General features: G+C 47.9%; 7 protein-coding genes across 7 annotated transcripts; 4 read left to right on the forward strand and 3 right to left on the reverse strand.

Annotated features, from left to right (window-relative positions):
• Positions 1 to 2,578: 2,578 nt before the first annotated feature.
• On the forward strand, positions 2,579 to 3,808 carry FTJAE_4096 (uncharacterized protein; the record flags this gene model as incomplete). Its single annotated transcript, XM_037350465.1, has 4 exons — positions 2,579 to 2,819; positions 2,865 to 2,932; positions 2,976 to 3,361; positions 3,409 to 3,808. The coding sequence occupies 4 exons, from the start codon at positions 2,579 to 2,581 to the stop codon at positions 3,806 to 3,808; spliced, it is 1,095 nt and encodes a 364-aa protein (XP_037208776.1).
• Positions 3,809 to 3,902: 94 nt separating this feature from the next.
• Positions 3,903 to 9,595, reverse strand: FTJAE_4097 (Alkylglycerol monooxygenase; the record flags this gene model as incomplete). Its single annotated transcript, XM_037350466.1, has 3 exons — positions 3,903 to 7,401; positions 7,519 to 7,773; positions 8,478 to 9,595. The coding sequence occupies 3 exons, from the start codon at positions 9,593 to 9,595 to the stop codon at positions 3,903 to 3,905; spliced, it is 4,872 nt and encodes a 1,623-aa protein (XP_037208777.1).
• A 1,287-nt stretch (positions 9,596 to 10,882) lies between these two features.
• FTJAE_4098 (uncharacterized protein) lies at positions 10,883 to 12,421 on the forward strand (the record flags this gene model as incomplete). The annotated part of the gene is made up of 2 exons (XM_037350467.1): positions 10,883 to 10,972; positions 11,021 to 12,421. 2 exons carry the CDS (start codon positions 10,883 to 10,885, stop codon positions 12,419 to 12,421), a joined length of 1,491 nt encoding a protein of 496 aa, XP_037208778.1.
• Positions 12,422 to 12,667: 246 nt separating this feature from the next.
• Positions 12,668 to 13,647, reverse strand: FTJAE_4099 (uncharacterized protein; the record flags this gene model as incomplete). The annotated part of the gene is made up of 2 exons (XM_037350468.1): positions 12,668 to 13,133; positions 13,190 to 13,647. 2 exons carry the CDS (start codon positions 13,645 to 13,647, stop codon positions 12,668 to 12,670), a joined length of 924 nt encoding a protein of 307 aa, XP_037208779.1.
• A 747-nt stretch (positions 13,648 to 14,394) lies between these two features.
• FTJAE_4100 (calcium-independent phospholipase A2-gamma) lies at positions 14,395 to 15,029 on the forward strand (the record flags this gene model as incomplete). Its single annotated transcript, XM_037350471.1, has 2 exons — positions 14,395 to 14,822; positions 14,882 to 15,029. 2 exons carry the CDS (start codon positions 14,395 to 14,397, stop codon positions 15,027 to 15,029), a joined length of 576 nt encoding a protein of 191 aa, XP_037208780.1.
• A 273-nt stretch (positions 15,030 to 15,302) lies between these two features.
• Positions 15,303 to 15,731, forward strand: FTJAE_4101 (uncharacterized protein; the record flags this gene model as incomplete). The annotated part of the gene is made up of 1 exon (XM_037350472.1): positions 15,303 to 15,731. The coding sequence occupies one exon, from the start codon at positions 15,303 to 15,305 to the stop codon at positions 15,729 to 15,731; it is 429 nt and encodes a 142-aa protein (XP_037208781.1).
• A 280-nt stretch (positions 15,732 to 16,011) lies between these two features.
• Positions 16,012 to 19,678, reverse strand: FTJAE_4102 (uncharacterized protein; the record flags this gene model as incomplete). The annotated part of the gene is made up of 2 exons (XM_037350473.1): positions 16,012 to 19,182; positions 19,277 to 19,678. 2 exons carry the CDS (start codon positions 19,676 to 19,678, stop codon positions 16,012 to 16,014), a joined length of 3,573 nt encoding a protein of 1,190 aa, XP_037208782.1.
• Between the last annotated feature and the right edge of the window lie 98 nt (positions 19,679 to 19,776).

The following is a 19,776-nucleotide window of genomic DNA, read 5'->3' on the forward strand; positions in this document are numbered from 1 at the left end:
TCGATCCATACACCGTATATGTATTTGGTCATTCGTGTTGTCTCCCGTCCATAACATTGGGGCGATGCCGGCCAAAGGCGATGTTCACCTCATGCGCCAATCATGCAACTACTCTCCTCGCTGTCTTATAGAGTCTGTAATTGATCATGCTTCAAGTGTTTCTTAAAGTTTCAATTTATTAACATACATCAATAAACGCTCATATTCAATGTTGGCATTCTCTCGGGCCATTGTCTGCATGATCCAAACGATCAAACAAAACGTCCAGACCTTTTATTATAAAGAACTGGCTTGCCCCTCCGATCTTTCCATCCTCTTAGAGATTTTGGTGACTGCACGAAAGTGAAACGTCCTCGTCGCCGGGATTTGTGCGATGGTGTTGTGTTGCAGTCTGCGTTAACTGGTCGTGCTTGGATGTGCAGCCCGGCGGTTGAGCCACTGCCTGAGTGGCGAGAGATCATTACGCGTAGTAAATATTAAGAGATATGAAGGGGAGTTTTGGGAAAAGCTAATATGACACTGAGAGAACGAGTCCTGGCGCACGAATTAAAAGGGATATTTAATCAGGCGAGGAAAGTCAGAAACCATGCTTTTATATCACAAGAACGCACGAAGTTTATGTCCCCTTGCCTCAACTTTAATGAGAGGATTCCTTTGGTAGGGCCAACGACATCTTTGTTCAAGGCATTGCGCGAGTGAATGATAGATGTTCCATGTTTGTTTGGTGAAGTTCCCACTGCCGGAGCTCACTCGTACTGGCCTTAAAGCAAATGCTAACTCAGAAATGACCCAATCAGTCTTTGACAAGTGATAAAAGATATCATATCAAGTTTACGTGACTGGTATCATCCAGTGACTGATTCGCATGCATGTACAATGTCTTTTGTTATCAGCAATAGAGGCGCAGTATAAGAGCCTGTTGCTATGTCTCCATCTGCTAATTTCTGCCGGGAATAGACCCGGCGAGAACTGCAAAAAGCGGAAAATGAAGGAGGAGCAGAATATCCTTCTTCAGAATGCAATGCAGCAATAGAAAAGCAAAAAACAATTCGCAAAATCACGAAAAAGAAAACGGGCTCCACCGGGGATTGAACCCGGGACCTCTCGCACCCAAAGCGAGAATCATACCTCTAGACCATGAAGCCGACTTTAGTCATTGTTAATAAGCAGCCTCAAATTACAGGATATATACCTGACAATTTCTACCCTCCACTTAGATTGCGCAACTTGCCAGACCCAGCCCTGAGACCGAATCTCGCTACTCGTTAAGTCTCGTTCCCGTCGAAACACCATACCCGCTTCTTCCCTCATTCTGGATCAAGCGGCATGCCAAGATCTATATCTCGCCATCAGGGTCAACTTCACATCGCATACATCCCCATCGCGAGTCATCTATCACAAAAGCTGCACCTGCATATGCCAAAGATCACTCGGCAGTTATACTCGGACCACTCTTTTAGTCACCGATCACATTTCCCATAAACAATTCCTCATCACCTGATGAAATCCTCAAGCCTCCATTTCACAATCACACACAAAAGCACCTTCCCGATTAACCTTCGCTTAAGCACAAAGTTATAGATCTAGACATTATAGCGTAGATCAGGCCGTCACGAATAGCCCAATCGAGCAACAAAACCTGGGCTGCAGGGCCGTTAGTATCTCTTGCATATACTTTCGGGGAGCGCGCCTCCCGCCAAGATGAGACAAACTCTATTGAGGTTCCTCTGTTCTTGGCGTTGATCTTTGACTCGAATGGTTTTGAAGCCCGTTATCACCGTCTACCGATTGGTCCACCATGTTCAACATCCTTGCATGTAGGCAAAACCCCCAGTTTTACCGCGGCAATTGCGACGAACTCCATTCCCTTTCACAACCCAAGACTTGTCTGTTTCAAGAAGAAGAAGGTGCAGAATCTCAAATCCGATTGTGGATATAATGACAAAAGCCACGTTGCCGAGACAGGGATCTTGATTGGGATCTTTGGTCGATAAGAAACTGCAGCGCCGTTATTCCGCAGGGTCGCGGATGTAACGTTGAGAAAATACTCGAGTCAGTCGCACGTTGGAGTTGCTGTGCCAGGGCTAATCAAGATGAAACCACGGCAATTCGAGGACAAGACGGTAATACCGGCACCACCTGATTGTCGACGGTGATATATTCACCAACCTTGCCCGTGAATAACCTCAACCTAGCCATCAATAGCCTCAACCATGGCCAAAATGGCGGAATACCCAGAAAAAAACGGTGACGTCGTCATCGCATTTCCTAAAACTATGCATAATCCGAAACTTAAATCGATACCAAGACTCTCGTTCGCAACACGAGGCTTCCATCCCTGACGAGCCCCGCCCCTCGTTTCGGACGAGTTGACCCCCTGATAATGGCAGCCGAGCCCGCAGTATACTATGGAGTCAATGCAACGAATATGTCCCACTGCTAATCACGAGGTTAATCGTTGCTTTTTTGTATAACGATTTGCAATTCCCGTAGCTTGTTAAAAAGGCCCCCATGTCTCACGCCTGGGGAGTTAACAAGTAGCCCTGTTTTTCTTTTATCAGCATTTGTTTTTTGTGCAATGGAGGTTGACCCTTTGGTAGTTGCCATCTTTGGCCCGCCGCCTGAAGGGATAGATCTCTCGGCTAATAGCGAGGCCAAGAATGCTGGTGTTGTTCTTAGCTTGTTGTTCATCTCTGCTTTGTTCTTGGCTGGACGTATTGTGATTCGTACGCAGCAGGTTTATGGGCTGAGTCTTGATGACTATGCGATTATTGTATCGTGGGTCTTTGTGGCTGCTACGGCGGCTATGGTAGTAGTTGGTAAGTCAATTGGTTCTTTTAATTAATGCCTACTAATATTGTTAGTTGGGCAAGCTGGTGCTGGTAAGCATGTCTGGGCACTCACGATAGATCAAATGGTTGAGGTCTCCAAGGTTCGTCAGCGCTCTGTAGTCAAGTCTCATACTAATTTGTTAGCTCTCATACATATATACTTACTTCTTTGCAATATCCGTTTTCACGACCAAAGTATCGATTCTCCTCTTCTACCGACGATTATTCAGTCGAGGTGGCATGTCATTCAAGATCGCCTTCTGGTTTGGTGCCTTCCTAGTGGCGTCATACCCAGTGATATTCCTGTTCACTATGCTATTTGGCTGTACGCCTTTGAGCCACTACTGGACACAGTTCAAAGGGACCGAGGGAACATGTATCGATGTTGGCCAGTTCTTTGTCATTCTGGCCATTATCAATCTGTTCACCAATGTTATTGTGCTGCTGATACCGGTGCCAGAGGTACTGAAGCTTCAGATGAGCAGAGAGAAGAAGGGAGCTGTGTTTGGTATCTTGGCGCTTGGAGGCTTGTAAGTCCCCAGCACCGTGCCGCTAGAATACTACTGACACTACACAGAGTCTGCATCGCCAGTGCTGTGCGCGTATACTATCTCGACGTCTTCGCCAAAGCCGCCGACAACACATGGGCCATGGGCACCGTAGCAATATGGTCCTCCGTCGAGCCCTCAATGGGCATAGTATCAGCATGTCTGCCCAGCTTCAAGTCATTCCTGCGATACCTGCGCCTCAAAGGCGGTAGCAAAAGCAGGTCAAGTTTCCCCACAATCTCCAACGGAGCAAAAGGAAACAGACTACGATTTGATGATGAGATTGCGCTGAGGAGTCAGATAGTTGGTGGTGAGGGGAGTATGCATAGTGGACAGGGAAGCGAGGCTGGACGACAGATTTATGTCAAGACGGATGTTGAGCAGGTCATTACTGAGATACCAGAGGCGATGAGACGAAGCAATGTTTGAAGTGATACCAATTGAGTTTATAGCTTGCGATGCATACAAAGAAGCGGCCTGAAATTTATGTCTCTAACATTTGTAAATGAAAACTGTCTTCCCATTAGAACTTGGAAACACTCGCGCGCCCAACATCGATCCCAAATCTCCCAACAGTCCTTTGAACTTCCCGCGCCGCGTTTGGAGAATCTGTATCCCCTGATGTTCTCGCATCATCACTCCGCTCTTCTGATTCCACCGAAGCCTCTCCTTTCTGCCACCACCCAAGACTAAACACCCAGCCATCAAAAGCCTTCTTCAGCTGTGCATCAGTCATGTACTCAGCTCCTCTTGGTATAATGCCCGAATCTCGATCGCACAGCTGAGATCCAGCCAGGAATGCCATCGTGCTGGCGATACTGCAAGGATCGCGTGGAAGTGTACCGCGAATCTTGACAAGAAGATAGCTTGCGAGGCTCAGAACGGCTATGACAGCTAGTAGAACTTGGAGAATGGTTTTGGAAGTTGAGTTTATGGCAAAGCGGGTGATTACTTGGCGCATTGTTCCTTTTATCTCCGTGTTGAGTGACACTGGCTCCTTATCTGAAGACGGAGAGGCTAAAGCGCTGACAAGCTCGTCATGGGGGGTCTTTTGGTCGGCTCGGAAGTTGAGATCAATGACGTATCTCATGTACTCGCCGTAACCCTTCTTGACTGCATCGATCAAATTGCTGACATTCCCAGGCCCGAGAAGTTCCTCTTTCTTCACTGCCTGGGGACCATAGATTAAGTGATTGAAGAATGGATCACAGTCCGACTTTAGCTCGGTCATGTTGTGAGTCGGGTAGAGTTTCAGGTGGTCATCGAGAAAGCTTTTAAGCTTGTAGTTAAGCGCCGATGAACCTGAGGTGCTGTTTATCCATTTCCAAGCTTGCTTTCGAGCTAGCAGTGGAGGATGCTTCTCGTCGATCACCCCAAGAGCTGGGTTGCCCTTGAACGTGACGTTGGTAGGAATCTGCTCGATGCCCTGAGTGCAGGTCAAGGCTGTCATGTTCCATACCGAAGTATCATTGCCTCCCATATTTCCAAAAAATATGCCGACAGAGGGACAATCAGCATTGGGGTCAGTAACGGTTAGGTTGAGATCCAAGTAACTACCAATCCACCTATCGTGATAGGATTTTCCTTCTCTATCCGCAATCTCTACACTCGTGTTGAATGATACATAAGACTCCCCGTTGACATCATGGCCTTTGCAGCCGACCGGAGCAGTGAAGTTGGCCCATATGACTTTTAAATGTGTGTGCCCGATCTGATCTCCATCGAGGGCGTAGGTGTACGTCCTGACCCACGGATTCATGACTAGATGCTCTGTCGGGACCACAGTACAGTTCAGGGAGGGCCGCAACGCCCCGACGCTATAAGTGTAGCTGGAAGATTGAATGCCAGTGTCTAGCTTAGAAGCATCAGGAAATGCAATGCTTGTACTCGGCAGCACCACATCTTGCCAAATTGCAACTGAGGAGTTTGCACCGCCATGCCGAATGAGGTTCAGTGTCTTTGCGGCACCCGAGTCATCCTGGCTGAGGGCAGGCCATGATGAACGCCAATTCCCCACCATTGCTGTCGCCGATCTCTCAACATTCACAGGCCCTTTGAATGTCCAGAGACCCGATGAGACGATTGTGAGAAGGCTGCCCAGGAGCGATGAAATATTGGAAGAAGCCGGTCCTAGCTGACGGGCTCGCAGCGATTTGAATACTATGAGGAACGGCGACACGGAAAGCAAGTGAAACAGAATACTTGTTTCAGCAGGCGCGCTTCCAGATCGAAGAACACTATACGGTGCAAAGGTCGCTATGATAAAGTCAAGAGTACTGACCATTGTCGATATGAGAAAGAAAACCGCTGTGGTGGCCATTCGTGTAATTGAAATGGTGGAGGAGTCTGTTTTGTTGACGTCGAAAAGGCCTTGTCTTTGGTTAGATAGTTGTTGAAGGAGCTCAAGTGCGCCGATAGCAAGTAAGGGGATGGCGATAGTGGCCGTCGCGAAATACAGGGACCCAGCTATAGGTGTCCAGGGCTTGGCCTTGGTAGTTAGACGTTCTCGGTCATCTGGAGGACTGTTCTTCTCCGTTATATGTATCCGAACATCACTACTGGCGCGGGTCATGGCGAACTTCACATCTCCTATCCTCTCAGTCAAGCTCCTTTCGCCCAGTTCACCCGATCTTTCGAGAATCCTCTGCAGTGAAGGATTGTTGGTTAATACGGCAGCATGACCGGCAACAGAGCCACCCATCGCAGACACCCAGCAGCGCGTAGAAGATGCAAACATTAAAAGCAAACAGAGCACGGACAAGACTGAAAAGCCTGAAACCATGAGCCAAAATGCCACATTACTCATCTGTAGCCGTGGACTGCTGACGAGACCACCACCTGTACTGTTTGTAGCTTTGTCCACAAGCAGTGACTGACGAGCAATCTCATTAAGTAGTCCTTCAAGAATCTCCACTGACATCTTCCTCAGAGTTGACTGTACGGAAAGAATGTCAGGTCGGAACTCGCCTCCCAACTTGATAGCCATCAGCTGGAATAGTGCTTCGCTGGCAGTCCAACTGTAACCCAACTTGGTAGATTCGATAGTTAGGCGGGGGACATTCTCATTGTAGACAAGAGTCGAAGACGCCACGTCCAGATCTGTCATAAGCATTTCGGACAGTGAAAGTTCTGTCAAGTTGCGTAACTGTCTTCCTTCTCCGTGGTCGGCAGCTGGGGCCAGAGTCACATTGCGCGAGAGCATGTCCTGAGTTGCAGTGACCGAAACTACTTTGTAGCCAAGCTTGCAAACAACGGCAGATTGATTGTTGAGTTTGACAGCTTCTGTAACATTCGTGGCCGTGGAGGAAATGTTGTGGTGCGCGACTGTGATGGCGTATCGTATATCTGTAGTCTGCCTGACCTCTGAACAATTTACGCGGTGAAGCGTATATGCCCAGGGTTGGCTAGCGCACCTGCTGCCATTCTTTCTATAAGGCCTAAAGTCAGGACATATAAAACTACTGTTCTTTCCTGTTGAGCACGTCGAAGACTTCCACATGTAGTATGAGCCTCGAGAAGTTGGAGGATCCATGGTCAACGTTGCATCTTCGCAGTCAACGATCGGGAGAAACAAGTCGACCGGTGCTGTGAGCGACGTAAGGTTGAGCGATGGTGCTGTTGATTCGAACCTCTGGGTTACGATTCCACCTTTTGCGTTCCAGGCATAATCACGCACAACATCGCCTCTGAGACGAGACACATACGCATAGACAGGCTTGTCCGAGCCGCCATGGTACCACCCGCCTTCCCCGACTCCTATGGAGATACTGCTCTCATCGATCCTGCCAAATGAATGGAATGAGGCCCGAGCACTAGCAGCGTCGAAGGTATTCTCGTATGTGATATCCACTGGCGTAGCATGCGAAGGATGTTGAACCACGAATAAGGTAGTAGAAACAAGGATGATACCCTTGAGCAGGAAGAATGAGATGATTGTCGCGGAAACACGGTAGTGACCAAACTTGAAGGCCCGGTATACGCTCTGGACCTGGAGCGGTGACACATAATCCAGCAGAAGCGCCCTGGAACCGAGTACAGGCCCAGATTGAAGTTCCCTCCATGGTTGGGCAGCCTTGTAATAGTAATCGACTCGTCTTCAGAAGCTCAAGACGATTACGAGCACAGCAGTCGGACCGTACGTCCAGGAATACTCGCTGGAGGAGAAATTGAGAGGGAAGCCGTCTTTAGAATCGGAAACGCATTTGAGGGCGATGAGTGAGGCTGCGAGGATTGCGAAGACGATGGCAAATATGAGCAGTGCGTATTTACTGAGCCAAAATGGTGGCTGTGTTATTCTCTGCTGACGAATGTTTGGCTGCTCTTCCGTGGTGTTGCCGAGCGATGGTTGTTGTTCAGCAGAGTCTTGCTCCAGCTGAGAGCTCGGGCTCTGTGGCCTAAGTTTTTGTGTCGGGGAAGTCATCGCACAACCTTAGATAACTTAAAGTTTAAAATATGCCGAGAAGTGGATTGTCAGAGCTTATTTCTGTACCCCTCAAGCTGATATATAAGTTAGCATGAATCGACATGGGTTTCATTTAAGAAAATTGGCAGCCTGTAATCCTGGGCGATTGGGGGCCAAAGCTGTGCAGTGCCGCAAGGCCTACCGTTTGTGTACTCTTTGTCTACCAATAGTATCTTGCAACCGAGAATCTTGCGTCATTTGGAAAAGAAAAACAGGATTTGATGGCCCATTGATGGATAGAGACAGGGACGACTTGATTTGAAATCGAGATGGAGAAGAACTCTACATCCTGAAGCTCGAGCTGTGAGTTTACTTATTGAGCACCAGGTATTGGACATTGGTACGCCACAACGGTGGCCTGAAATGAGGGGAATTCAGTAGCGGCGTTACACAAACAGCGAGTACATTAACACAGGGCCCATTGTATTATCATCTGTGCCAGATAAATGCTGGGCGCTAAATGGACGGGACAAAAATCGGTAGCCACGGGTAGAATACGATGATTAACCTTGGGAATCTTATTGGCTGAGCATTCCTAATAATAGAATCGTAATCTCTACATATCTAAACCCATACAAAGCTTGCGAATATTTCCAACCAATTTACCATAGTCATAAGCCATCATCAATCACTTACCAAAAGAGCGGAAGGTCAACAGTTGTTTCCCAGTCCATGTTGGAGTCCTTCAACTCTATCCTGTCAATGCAAGTACCAAACATTTTATCCCACAGACGAGTCTGCTTGCCATAGTTGCCGCTTGCCTTCCAGCCCTTTCGGTGGTGAAGATCATGATCCTCAATCACAAGCTCGGCATCAAGCAGACGAAGCAACCAGCTAAGCGTGCCAGGCGGTGATGTATAGACACGCAGACCGCTGTGGCCACCCAGCTCAGTAAACATGATATACTGGTGGCAGATCCACCACTCGTAGAAGCCCATGGGCAGACCCATGAACTTGAGGGAGAAGTACGTCGCGAGCGGGATGACGGCGATGTCGAAGATCTCCTGTTCGAAATCGGCGTAGAGCGTTAGGAGCGGGTTAGGGTGCTTGGTCAGGTGATGAGTGCGATGGTATTTCCAGAGACTGCCGACCTCGTGCATGAGTCTATGGTACCAGTAGAACCAAAAGTCAAGCACGATTCCGTAGAGACCAATTTCGAGTGGAAGCCAGACCAAGCTGATGGACGAAGGAGCTTGAGCGGTGCGGTAGCTGAGGAAGACGGTAAAGATTGGGCGGAAGCTAGACGTGGCGATGAGGCTCTTGACGACTTTGGTGACGCCAACATCAGGAACTCCATCTCTCTCGTGGACATCACCATCCAAAAAGCCCGTCTGGTGTCCTACTCGACGAAGAGCATGTAGTTGATGCACAGCGGTAACCTTGAAGGCAAGACTGTAGAAGAGAAACGCTTGAAGGGGCGTAAGGTTCTGCCCAGTGTATAAAACATAGGCATGATGTAAAGCCATAGGAATGAGTGAATGCACCAACACCCAACGGTGCAGCTGCCACTCAGGTGTATATGGAACTTTATCTCGCTTCTGATGCACAGGCACCTCTTTATCCAGGGTGACGTGGTGAATGCCCAAGATCTCGAAGAACCAGTGCGACAATGTCCAGTTGCTTTTATCGGCGCGTCGCCAGGTCGACTTCATAGAGTCTTTCGGGTTCTGTCTCGACTTGAGGCTGGTCGATGGATTTGCGTCTAGTCGTGACGAGTTGGACTCGTACACGGCGGTTGAGGATCGTGAAGCCATTTTGCATGCGTTGTAAATACTGATGAAGATGGATCTTGATCCGTTGAAGAAGTTGGGTTTAGTCTTTATATAGTTCGTTGGTTGCCACATGTAAATCTGGTTTCAATTTGCCATTTGTTGGTTTCCTTCGTTTCTGTGTTCTTAGTGGCCTCCACCTCTGTCGCTAAACTTGGACTACCGTGTTAGTCAATCAAGACTAGAGTTGCCGAGGTTCTGCAGATCATCAGTGCACACGTCAATGGGCACCCCTAATTCGGTACTGGTTTGCGATGGGGGAGGGGCATTAACAATGGCCTGATCATGCACTATGGCTTAGACAGCTGAAAGTGTACTTCGTCGCCTCTGTCATAACGTCTCAAACATCTGACACACACGAGTGCTCAAGGGCGGCCTTTCTAGCAAATGGGCAAATACTGCATTATCCCTTCTGCCCGGCGAAAAGGGTTATACCAACATGGTCATGATCCGAGCTCGATTGATTGATATTTAATCTTATGACGTCTCAACGAGACATATCAAGCCAACACATGTTGAGGAATCCGGATCTCGCACACGCTGTGATTCTTGGTACCCTCGCCACTCGGCCCTGTGGCCCATGCGCAAATCTGTCTGCCACATCCTGATCGAACGTTCCAGTTGAAGCTCGGAGGGTTTTGTGTCCCCTTGACGTGATGATCCACGTCATCAAAGCAACCCTGGATCTAATCTCGAAACCACACTCACTGCAAGGCTTGAGTCATAGCACGTGCCAGACAGCGAGGTGCATCATTTCACGGCTTTGGAAGGGAAAAATAGAGTGCGTTCCATTGCGGGTACTAACAGTTCATATCGCAAGCTAAACTCAAATAGTGCTCGGGGTCGGCTCGCGCTACCGACTACATGGTCCCACTGGTGGAACTAGTACGGCAAATGGTTACGGGGCATATGCAACCTCTTTTGACTCGTTCCCAAGCGAGAAACTGTCAAATGCCAGAATTTGTTGGGGCAAAGCTTGGTTCTGGGACGAGGATGCCGTGGCTGATTATGTGGCTAGGGTTGGAATCATAGTGGCTGTGTTCTCTCCTCTAGAGGCTGACAAATAATTTGTGCTGATACGTATCGATCGCTGGCCGCATATCACATGAAAATATGCTTGTGTTACCTGATTCAAGACCAGATGTCGAGTTCATGACGTCTCTGTAAAATACAGTACGTACCTTGCCTTACAGTCATGTCAGTCCACCAATTAGAAGTGCCGGAAAAAGGATGTAACGGTTTCCGGATTAGCCCCGCTATCAATACACGTTCATGACACGACTTCGCTCATCATTCACAGCCCTTGAGGGTCTGAGCAACATGTCTTTGCTTGAGAGATTGCCCCCTGAAATTCTCCAAGAAGTTTGTAATCATCTACCCTATACTTATCGCGATGCTGACCGGGCGTAGATCGTGTCGTACCTCCACGATGGCTATGAGCCTCCTCGCTATGGTGGATACGATCCTCCTCTAGGCCAACACGAGATTGTAGGGATCAAGCGCCGCACGTACCTAGCATCTCTACGTGCCGTAAACCTTCTGTTCTACGATGTCGTCACACCTATTCTTTTTCAGCATGCCATCATCTACTCCGGCAGTGTCGTAAGACGATTGGGCGTAACCGCCGTGACAAGCAGCGGCGTTACGGGCACTGCTCGTCTTGTAAAACTGTCAAAGAATCCTCAGCTTCGCGAAATTGTACGCCGGCTGGAAATTTGCTTGAAAATCAAGGGTCCGAATGATTTCCAAGAATACAAGATCGAGGAGAGAGATAAGGACTTGGAGTATATTGCACGAGTGGGCTCAGTGATTCACAGCGCATTGCCCAGATTTACGAATCTCAAGATCTTGAAGCTTAACTTTGAGGATATTCCTTATAACTACAGTCAGGACTTTGACGACCCAGGAATGGGCAGTTGTTGTTGGGTTCAAGATACTGAGAATTTCTTTGAGTCCCTAGCAACAGCACTCTACAGATCCGGGCTCAAGAATCTGGAAGAGCTCGACCTCTCCTTACCTCTCGCCTATGACTTTGGGCATTTCCTCGAAGATGACGATGAAGGGGGACCTGCCTCTCCAAGGGCATTCTTCAAACGGCTCAAGCGTCTAAGTGTACACTATGGACATTGTACTGAGGAAGACGAAGATTTGGAATTTCGGTATAACCAATCTAATCAAATGTTCGACAGATACATCCGAGAGTTGATCCCACTCGCGACAAACCTGGATACTCTCAAGGTGAAGGGCCCCGATGTGCTGATGCTGGACTCATCAAGCCTGGAGCCCTTGACCTTGGAAGTACTAGACCTACAGAGCCTGTCCATAACAGGGGAAACGCTAATAGCCCTCTTTGAACGGTCTAAAGCACTACGAGAAGTTGTGCTCATGGGAGTCTACCTCGAGTCCGGCACATGGGTCGACATCCTGACAGCACTGAGCAAAACAAGCCTTACGGATTTCTACATTGAAACATGCGGCTATCAAAAAGAAGGCGATACTATCCTTCGCGTCCCCGTCGATCACATGGACCAAGCCAACCAGGACGATAGTTACCTCGAGACCAACCGCACCGAAGACCTAGACGCGTGTGAATTGGTGTTTGCGCGAGTTGATGAGAACATGCGCAAGATCCACGGGGATAAGTACGATCAAGCGGCGGCTGAGAAGAAGAGGGAGACTCTGCGTCAGGATATTATTGAGAAAACGGGGTCTCTTGGGAAGTTTTGTACGTCGTTCTTTGCGGAGATTGAGCAGGAGGAGGATGGTGATGATGATGAGGAATGGATGATGAGGGTGATGTGGGGAACATAGCTGAGGTCCTTGAGATTGCGTTTGGTCAACGAACTGGGGATACGGATGACGAGGATGGCGTGTCTTCGGAGGTTTAGTCGTCGGATTCAGGTTTGTCTGGTGATGAGTAGGCTCTCATTTTATATGGACTGCGGTTACGGGGTTAAAAGGTGGTGTCGGTCATTTTTGAAGGGGAATATACGGGAGTCTGAATCTAGTTTTCTTATATCTCATTTGCAGTATCAGCGTTCAAGATCTTGGTGACAACTATAACATCACCAAACCAGCGCCAATAAGCATGCTAAAGAGCACCGCAAGAATGGAGAAAAGCCCACCACTTATCAACAGACTCGAGGCTCCATTATCATCATCCTCGTCCTCAGCGTCATCGTCGCCGCTATTTTCCCCACCGTTGCTTTCATCTCCGTCCCCAGCTAGCTTCAGATCCGACTCCTTGTATACAAGCTTCACAGCAGGAAAGCGTCTAACAACCGCAAGTTCGTCATACTTGAAAGTCCCCAGAGTTTGCAAGACTGTCATCGGCCAGATCGTCGAAGTTGGCTCCGCCGGTACCACTGAGTGCAAGTATTCCGACACCTTGCTTCCCTCTACCGTGTAAACGGAACGTATTGCACTTCGAGGTAAGTATTTGCGGCAGACCTCTGTGTATGTTGCTGACCTTAGGGGTTTGATAGATGAGAAGCAACCTCCAGCCTTTGCAGCAACCCAGCCACTGGTAATCTTAGAATGCGACACAATTTATATGGTGAGGAAGGTATTGGGATTTACCTGGGGCAGCAATATGCCAGCGTCTCAGAGGGACCCAGTGCATTAAGCCATACTTGCTCCAGCGGCATATTCGGATCAATGATAGACACGTCTCTCGTCTGTGTGAAAACGCCTCTTTTGTTGACTGAACCTGTCTTATTGCCATGTGCCAGCGTGCCAGCTGTAGTCCAACCCTTGGGACAAGCTATGCCAGGTGAATAGTAGTCAATAGTGCCCTGACCTCCATGTGCATTATAATAAGAGACCACCTTGTCATGATTCGATCCAGATGGGATGCACTTTCCCATTGAAGCAGATTCGCATGTCGGAACTCCATAACTGACTGTTATAGAGTCGGGCTGCGCGAAGAGGATTTGGTCCGTCGTTACTGTTGTGCAGCTTGCAGGAGGCGTATACGTTGTTGTTAGCGGGCCGTTGTTGGTAAATCCAATGCCAAAATATTCTGTGATAGTCGGCATGGTGGTTAGTCGTAGAGGGAGATCTGATAGCTTCTTTTAGGGTTATTTTTAAATGTTATTGAAGAGTGGGAAATAGCGCGATGAGAAGTCTTTATTAAGAGTCTGGCTGCTGCGCCTTACCATGCGGCGTAGTAGCCAAGACCACTTGGAGAGGCTGTGATCTTACGACCTGCTCTTTTGAGCTTGCTGACAGCTTAAAAGATCGTCTGCCTATTGGTGGCTTTCTAGTCTTTGTTATTTGGCATTTGCAGCCGAGGTAACATGACTTAGATATGCATTAGTACGGTATCTTATATGTTACAGTGATGGAGGACCTCCTGATTAAACTGCTTAAAGTTTCTCTAAATTGGGCATGACATGAGGCGAAATTACGCCATCATTATCTTGGTGTTGACAACAAACTACCCAAGCTCGCCACTGGGGGGCTTCAACTGGGTCGGTTCAATGGGCTTGCAACATCTACCCAAATGCAACCCCGGGAAGCGAAGTTGCTTCTGGTCTCCTAATCCGGATGTTGAATTAAGCTATACAGCTATGATACCAATTTCTCTAGAGGCACGCAACCGCCGATTCTGCTACCAAGTTGCACCAACTGCGGGGGGCAGTCTGGCTAATAAGCGGTAAAATAGATAAGCAGATGACTACTTACATCCAGCCAGTCTCACTGGCAAGAAGACGAGGCTGAGCTTGAAATCTGAATCTCAATCTTTGTCTTCTCTTCCTCACATCATACAAAGAAGCTACAGAATGAGCGGACAGCCCTCAAATCTGCCGAGCGTGAGGTTGCTGAATGAGGAGGGTATTTGCGTGCTCTCCCTCGATAGCGGTGAGCTTAGGAAATGCTATAACTACGCTGAAGAGTACGAAAAGGCAGCCGAGAGCCTCGAGATGGGGATCAATGCCGCGGAAAATAAAATCGCAAAAGACGATCTGATTCTTATCGTTGTCAAGAACAACCTCGCCTATGCATATGAGCAAAAAGGTGAATACAAGAAATCGATCGCTCTCCTAGAAGAGACTCTGCCCATTCAGCAGGAAATCGTGGGCAAGTCAAATTTCGATACCCTCAAGATTCTAGTATACCTCATCGAGCAGTACAGGAAGATCAAAGGCCTCGCAAAGGCCATTTCACTTTTAGAGGAGCTGCACCTATTCAGAGGAAGTCTCTTGCGCAGGTTCATAAGAAGACTATGTCTTCCGAGAATGATCTTGCAGAGTTGTATCTTGAGAATAGGAATACTTACACAGCTTTGAAGTTGTATGAACATATGGTTTCTGTGCGACAGAAGAAATTGGAGCCAGGTGATGAGCAGAGGAAGTGGGCAGAAGTGCGTTCTCAGAAATGTATTGAGACCTGGAAGTGGACTTGGGCACGGAGATGATACTATTGAATTGCCAACAATTATTTGATTGCGTAATACGTCGATATATGATCGTGGATATTGCGTGGTCGTCTTGTGCCCTGAGTTCATTAGCGGACCGTTTATGGCTCGTTTGTGAGGTTTGTTGGTTGAACCCGGCACACGATCCATGTTAGCCTATCACTGTTCAGAAAGCCGAGAAACCCCGCTTCACAAAAATGCTGACAAGAGATAGCCATATTCTCGAAAGTTGGTTCTTTCATCGACCCGGGCCATTTACACTTATAAGCCAACATGCCTGTCCGCTCCCTGCATCTAGCCAAGTCAGGCGGAGGAACAAACCAACGGTCTCATTTCGCCCTCTTCATCCCGGAAGCGGGATATGATCGAGACACTATCAGTGAGGACTTCCGGTCTCTCAAGGCTATTGGAACAAGGATCCATATTGTTGGAGAGCCTCTCATGTCAGGCTTTGTATTCGAGGTCCATAGGAACTACAACACCCAAGCCTACCCGGACCTGAAGCAGCTGGTCTTCCTTGGCAAGATCGACGATTCAATGCTCCACAAATACCCAGAAACTAAGTCGGAGATAAGAGAGAACACATCGAGAAGCCTTCTCGAGCGAGTTGCAGAATCTGTAACTCCCCCTCCTAAAGGACAAGACATACGTGCACCAATCGATGGGGTAAGGGAGGTGACGCCAAAACCTTTCGGTGACTAACGATATCGTACTTAGATGAAAACAAAAAGATGTCAGGAGTGGACAATGGAGGTTTTGAGTCTTCTATCAGAGAAAGAGCTGATTTTTCCGGAGGCTGTAAGCATCGCGCAGAAGGAAAGAGATCCACCAACGAAAGGGATTTTTGGCTTCAAAGATCAAGAGAAATAGGAACGCTGAAATCTTGAGTTCCAGGAAACTCTACAGCTCAAGGCCTTTGAGTTTGTATCAGTATGCGTCCTGCATCGATAAATGTATACAGAACACAGCCATTATACAACAGTTACTCTTGACATCCAGTTGCTTCCTTTCTAGCCGCTGCAGCTTCAAGCTGCCGCATTGATAAAGGAAATTCTGAACCGTGACCATTTTCTCTGAGTTTCCTGAAGTGATCCAGACTCGGGATTATGCCCGCCTTCTCAAATGTACAAAATTCCAGATTCTCAGCAGCTAAATCTGTCACCACACCTTCGATATTGACTTGTTCGGTCTTCAAGTCTTTAACATATTCGGTAATGATTTCGAGATCTGTCCTATCCTCATTTCGCATGCGTAAATCCTCCTGAGGGCTCGTGAAGTCTACATCAAAAAGACGTTCAATGTCGTTTCTTGGTAGAGAACTTTCTGAAGACACAATTCGCTGTATCAGTGGAGCCAGGATGTGATTCCCAACGTTCTCAGAATAGTCCTCTGTTAGCTCTGATAGCTTGAAGTATCGAATCTTAACCGACGGTCTGTCGAGTTTTGAAAGGACATCCTCAGCTTGAGCATCTGCTAGTATGTCTTGAGCAAGATCCCCACCAATCTTTGAGAGTAGACTGAGTAGCAGGAACTGTACATTGACTTCGAAAACCACAAAGTTGTACGTGGAATTTCGGTAGGCCCCCAATATCACTCCAGGGATCACTACCCTCATAGTCCCAGTCTCAGAAAAGGACGCAAACAATGCAACAGGTGTTTCCAGGTCTTGGCAAGTCCTCGCCATACTCATGGCCATTTTTAAAGTTTCGCGTACTGTCTCTCGGTGCAGCCTTTCATTTAGACTTTGCGGTGTCTGCCTCTCTCCACTCAAAGTACTTTCTTGCGTCAAAATAAAGCCCGTTAGAAAGTTGGTGAACGCTGTTCCCTTTCTGACAATGGGTTCTGAATTCCAAGAACTAAGAAGTACATCATACTCGTGTGGGTCCGCTCCAAGGTTTATTAGTGCGTTGAACATCCGCTTGGACAGGTTGATCTCTGATAACGGGTACCATCCCTCTCGCATGATAGTGGTGGCCAGATGGGATGAGGTTTCAGTTGTCAGGCAAGAAATGACGTAATCTTCAAAAATCTCCTTGTTGGCCAAGTAACTCAAGAATGGGCGCTGAGGTGCCCATGAACGTAGATCATTTCTTAAAAGTTTCTTGTTACGTAGTGGCCGAATGATGTCAAGCATCTCGGTTGCCAATTGCACACCTGCAGTTCCCCATGCCTGTGCATAGTCGGTGATTTGTCGCATAATTTCCTCAGTTCCACATACAAGATCCAATTCGGATGTTAGAAATACCACTGAGCAGATCAAGCCTTTCAGAAGTCGCGATTGCGAAGTAAAGTCGGGCAGTTTTCCACATCCTAGGATATCCTGGCCCGCTTCTGTGTCTGTCAAAAAGTCATGTGCTGTTCTATGAATGAACGCAACGTTGCCAGATATATCTCTCAACGTAATGTCATTAGAGCCCAACCATTGGCGTACAAATGGGCCAGGCTCTAACGGATGTACTTCTAACAACCCTCCGGACCGGTTGTGTATAGAAGCCTTTGTATTATTGCACATTCCTAAAATCTCCGTGACTCCAATTGTACCCGTACTTGTCAGGAGACTCTGTTGTATTTCCGTATTCTCTGCGCAGGTGATCTGAAGTATCGATGGCAATGAAACTATTCTCCACGCCTCTCTAGGTCCACACCGAATTCTTGCATGAGAACCGTGCATAACGTAGCGAAAGTACTGACGAGCTGTTTCTCGATAGACAGAACTCTTTGCGTTCAGCCTTTCCCACATATCGACGTACAACTTCTCAAGGTCGCCGGGAAGCTCGTGGAGTCGTGTCAAAAGCATGTCCTCGGAATCATGATTCTCAATCCCCTCGATGATGCTTCGTGTAGCGAGATGAAGCCAGAGAAATACACCTTGGGCTTTAGCGACAAGCCCTTGGCTAAGGAACTCATGATGTCCCCAGCATAAATGGATAGCCGATGATGGCCCACTTAACCTCTTTCGTACAAAGTCAAGCATGTCGAATCTCGTCAATTGCTCAAGGAGGATCCCCTCTGCACTTGTCGTCTTGAGCCACCTCATGATTTGCGCCTCAGGCCGAGTCGACACGCAAAGCTTGATTCTTGGAAGCCTTGATATCAATTGGATAGACTGAGCCAGCTCAGAAAATCCATCTTTATCCCGGATCTCATCCAGTCCATCGACAAAAATGCATATATGTCGAGTATCGAGGTTCACAACATAGTCCCAGACAGCTTGTAGGTCCTTGACAGACCAATCGTGATATTCTGAGTGCAAGGACAAGTGACGGAATTGCTGTAGAGTACTCAACATCAATTGCTGTTGATCTTGGAGTCTCTGGTACAGCAGAGAGCACCAGAGACCTTTTATGCTGTTCTGCTCCTCTGAGCCAATTTTCCAAAAGAAGTAGGAAATGATAATCGCATCGGGGCTCCATTCTTGTACCAAGTTTCTCGTTTGGTCCTGGTTTAGGACGAATTTGACAAGAGTGCTTTTCCCGGAGCCTGGCTTCCCTTGGATATAGAACAATTTGTCATCTGACTTTAGCCACGAGTTAAAACTGAACCACGAGTCGTAGATGTTATCCATGTCACCCATGATGCTCATATAGTCAGGTCCGTTAGACCCTTCGGAGGATTCATAGCTCTCTGAGCCAGTATCCTCCGTATTACCTCCGTCATCAGCGTCATCTTCTGGATCATTGTCGTCTTGCGTATCAACGTTATTTTCTGATTCGTCTTCATCTTCCGATCTGTCGTCATTCTCTGACTCATAGTCACTTGTTGAATGGTCACTTTCATCTGAATCCCCCCCATACATGGCCTTCATGTCTTCATAAGTAGCAAATACTTGGTTGAAGCTTGCATCTCTTGAGTCCATGACATCGTTGTAGCGTTGATTCATCCGTGGAGCTTTAAGGCTTTGAAGAAGGGTTTCGCATTTTCTCTTTGTCTCAGCCGTAGTCCTGAGCTCCAGTACTTGGCTGTCCGTATGCGAATTGATGGCTGCCTCGGCCCTGGCACCTTCTTGGGTAATGGCGTTGCGAATTGCAACGTGTTCTCGCTTCACAAGATCCTTGACATCAGTGATACCCTGAGCTAGCTGGCCGATGAGAAACTGGACATCGGTATCCAGTTTACCGAACGATGCGTCTTGCTGTAAGTATATCGCATCGCTCTGTGAGCTGGAGTAATGCTTGTCTTAGTAGATACTCTAAGTAATCTAGATTGAGACCTTACCATAAATGAGACATCAGCTCAATTTTCATTACCTGTTGATACATTGAAAGCGATTCCTCAAGAGCCTGTAGCTTTTTCCTTCGCCATGCAGTTACGGTAGCCTTGCGAATAGCCTTGGCGAGATTTCCCTTGGCCTGCAAGCTAGTCACGCACTTGACCTCGTCTTCCAGCTTATCGGTGGCATCTTTGCATTCCTTAGCAATATTTTGCAGCTTTGGACTAGCAAACTTGGTGTTCGTCTTGCGCATCTGCTCGCAGCGAGTGTGTACTCGATCGACGGCTTCGGACATTTGCCCCGCGTAGCGCTGGAGATCATCGTGAGAAGTTGTCGCTCCATCGTATGCGTTTTTGCAAGCTACAGCGACGTCGGCTGCAAACGAAATGACTTGCAAAACTGCGCTCGCCGCGCCGAGTGCTTCAAAGCCCGTAAGCATGATGATGTGTTCTCTAGAGAGATGATCTGACGCTCTGAAGTGAGGGGTAAAGAAGTTGAAAAGTTCACAGCCTGATCAGGCTGTGCAGGTCTGATGTG

This window comes from Fusarium tjaetaba (genome assembly GCF_013396195.1).
Source record: "Fusarium tjaetaba strain NRRL 66243 chromosome Unknown NRRL66243_c0000077, whole genome shotgun sequence".
Classification (NCBI taxonomy): domain Eukaryota; kingdom Fungi; phylum Ascomycota; class Sordariomycetes; order Hypocreales; family Nectriaceae; genus Fusarium; species Fusarium tjaetaba.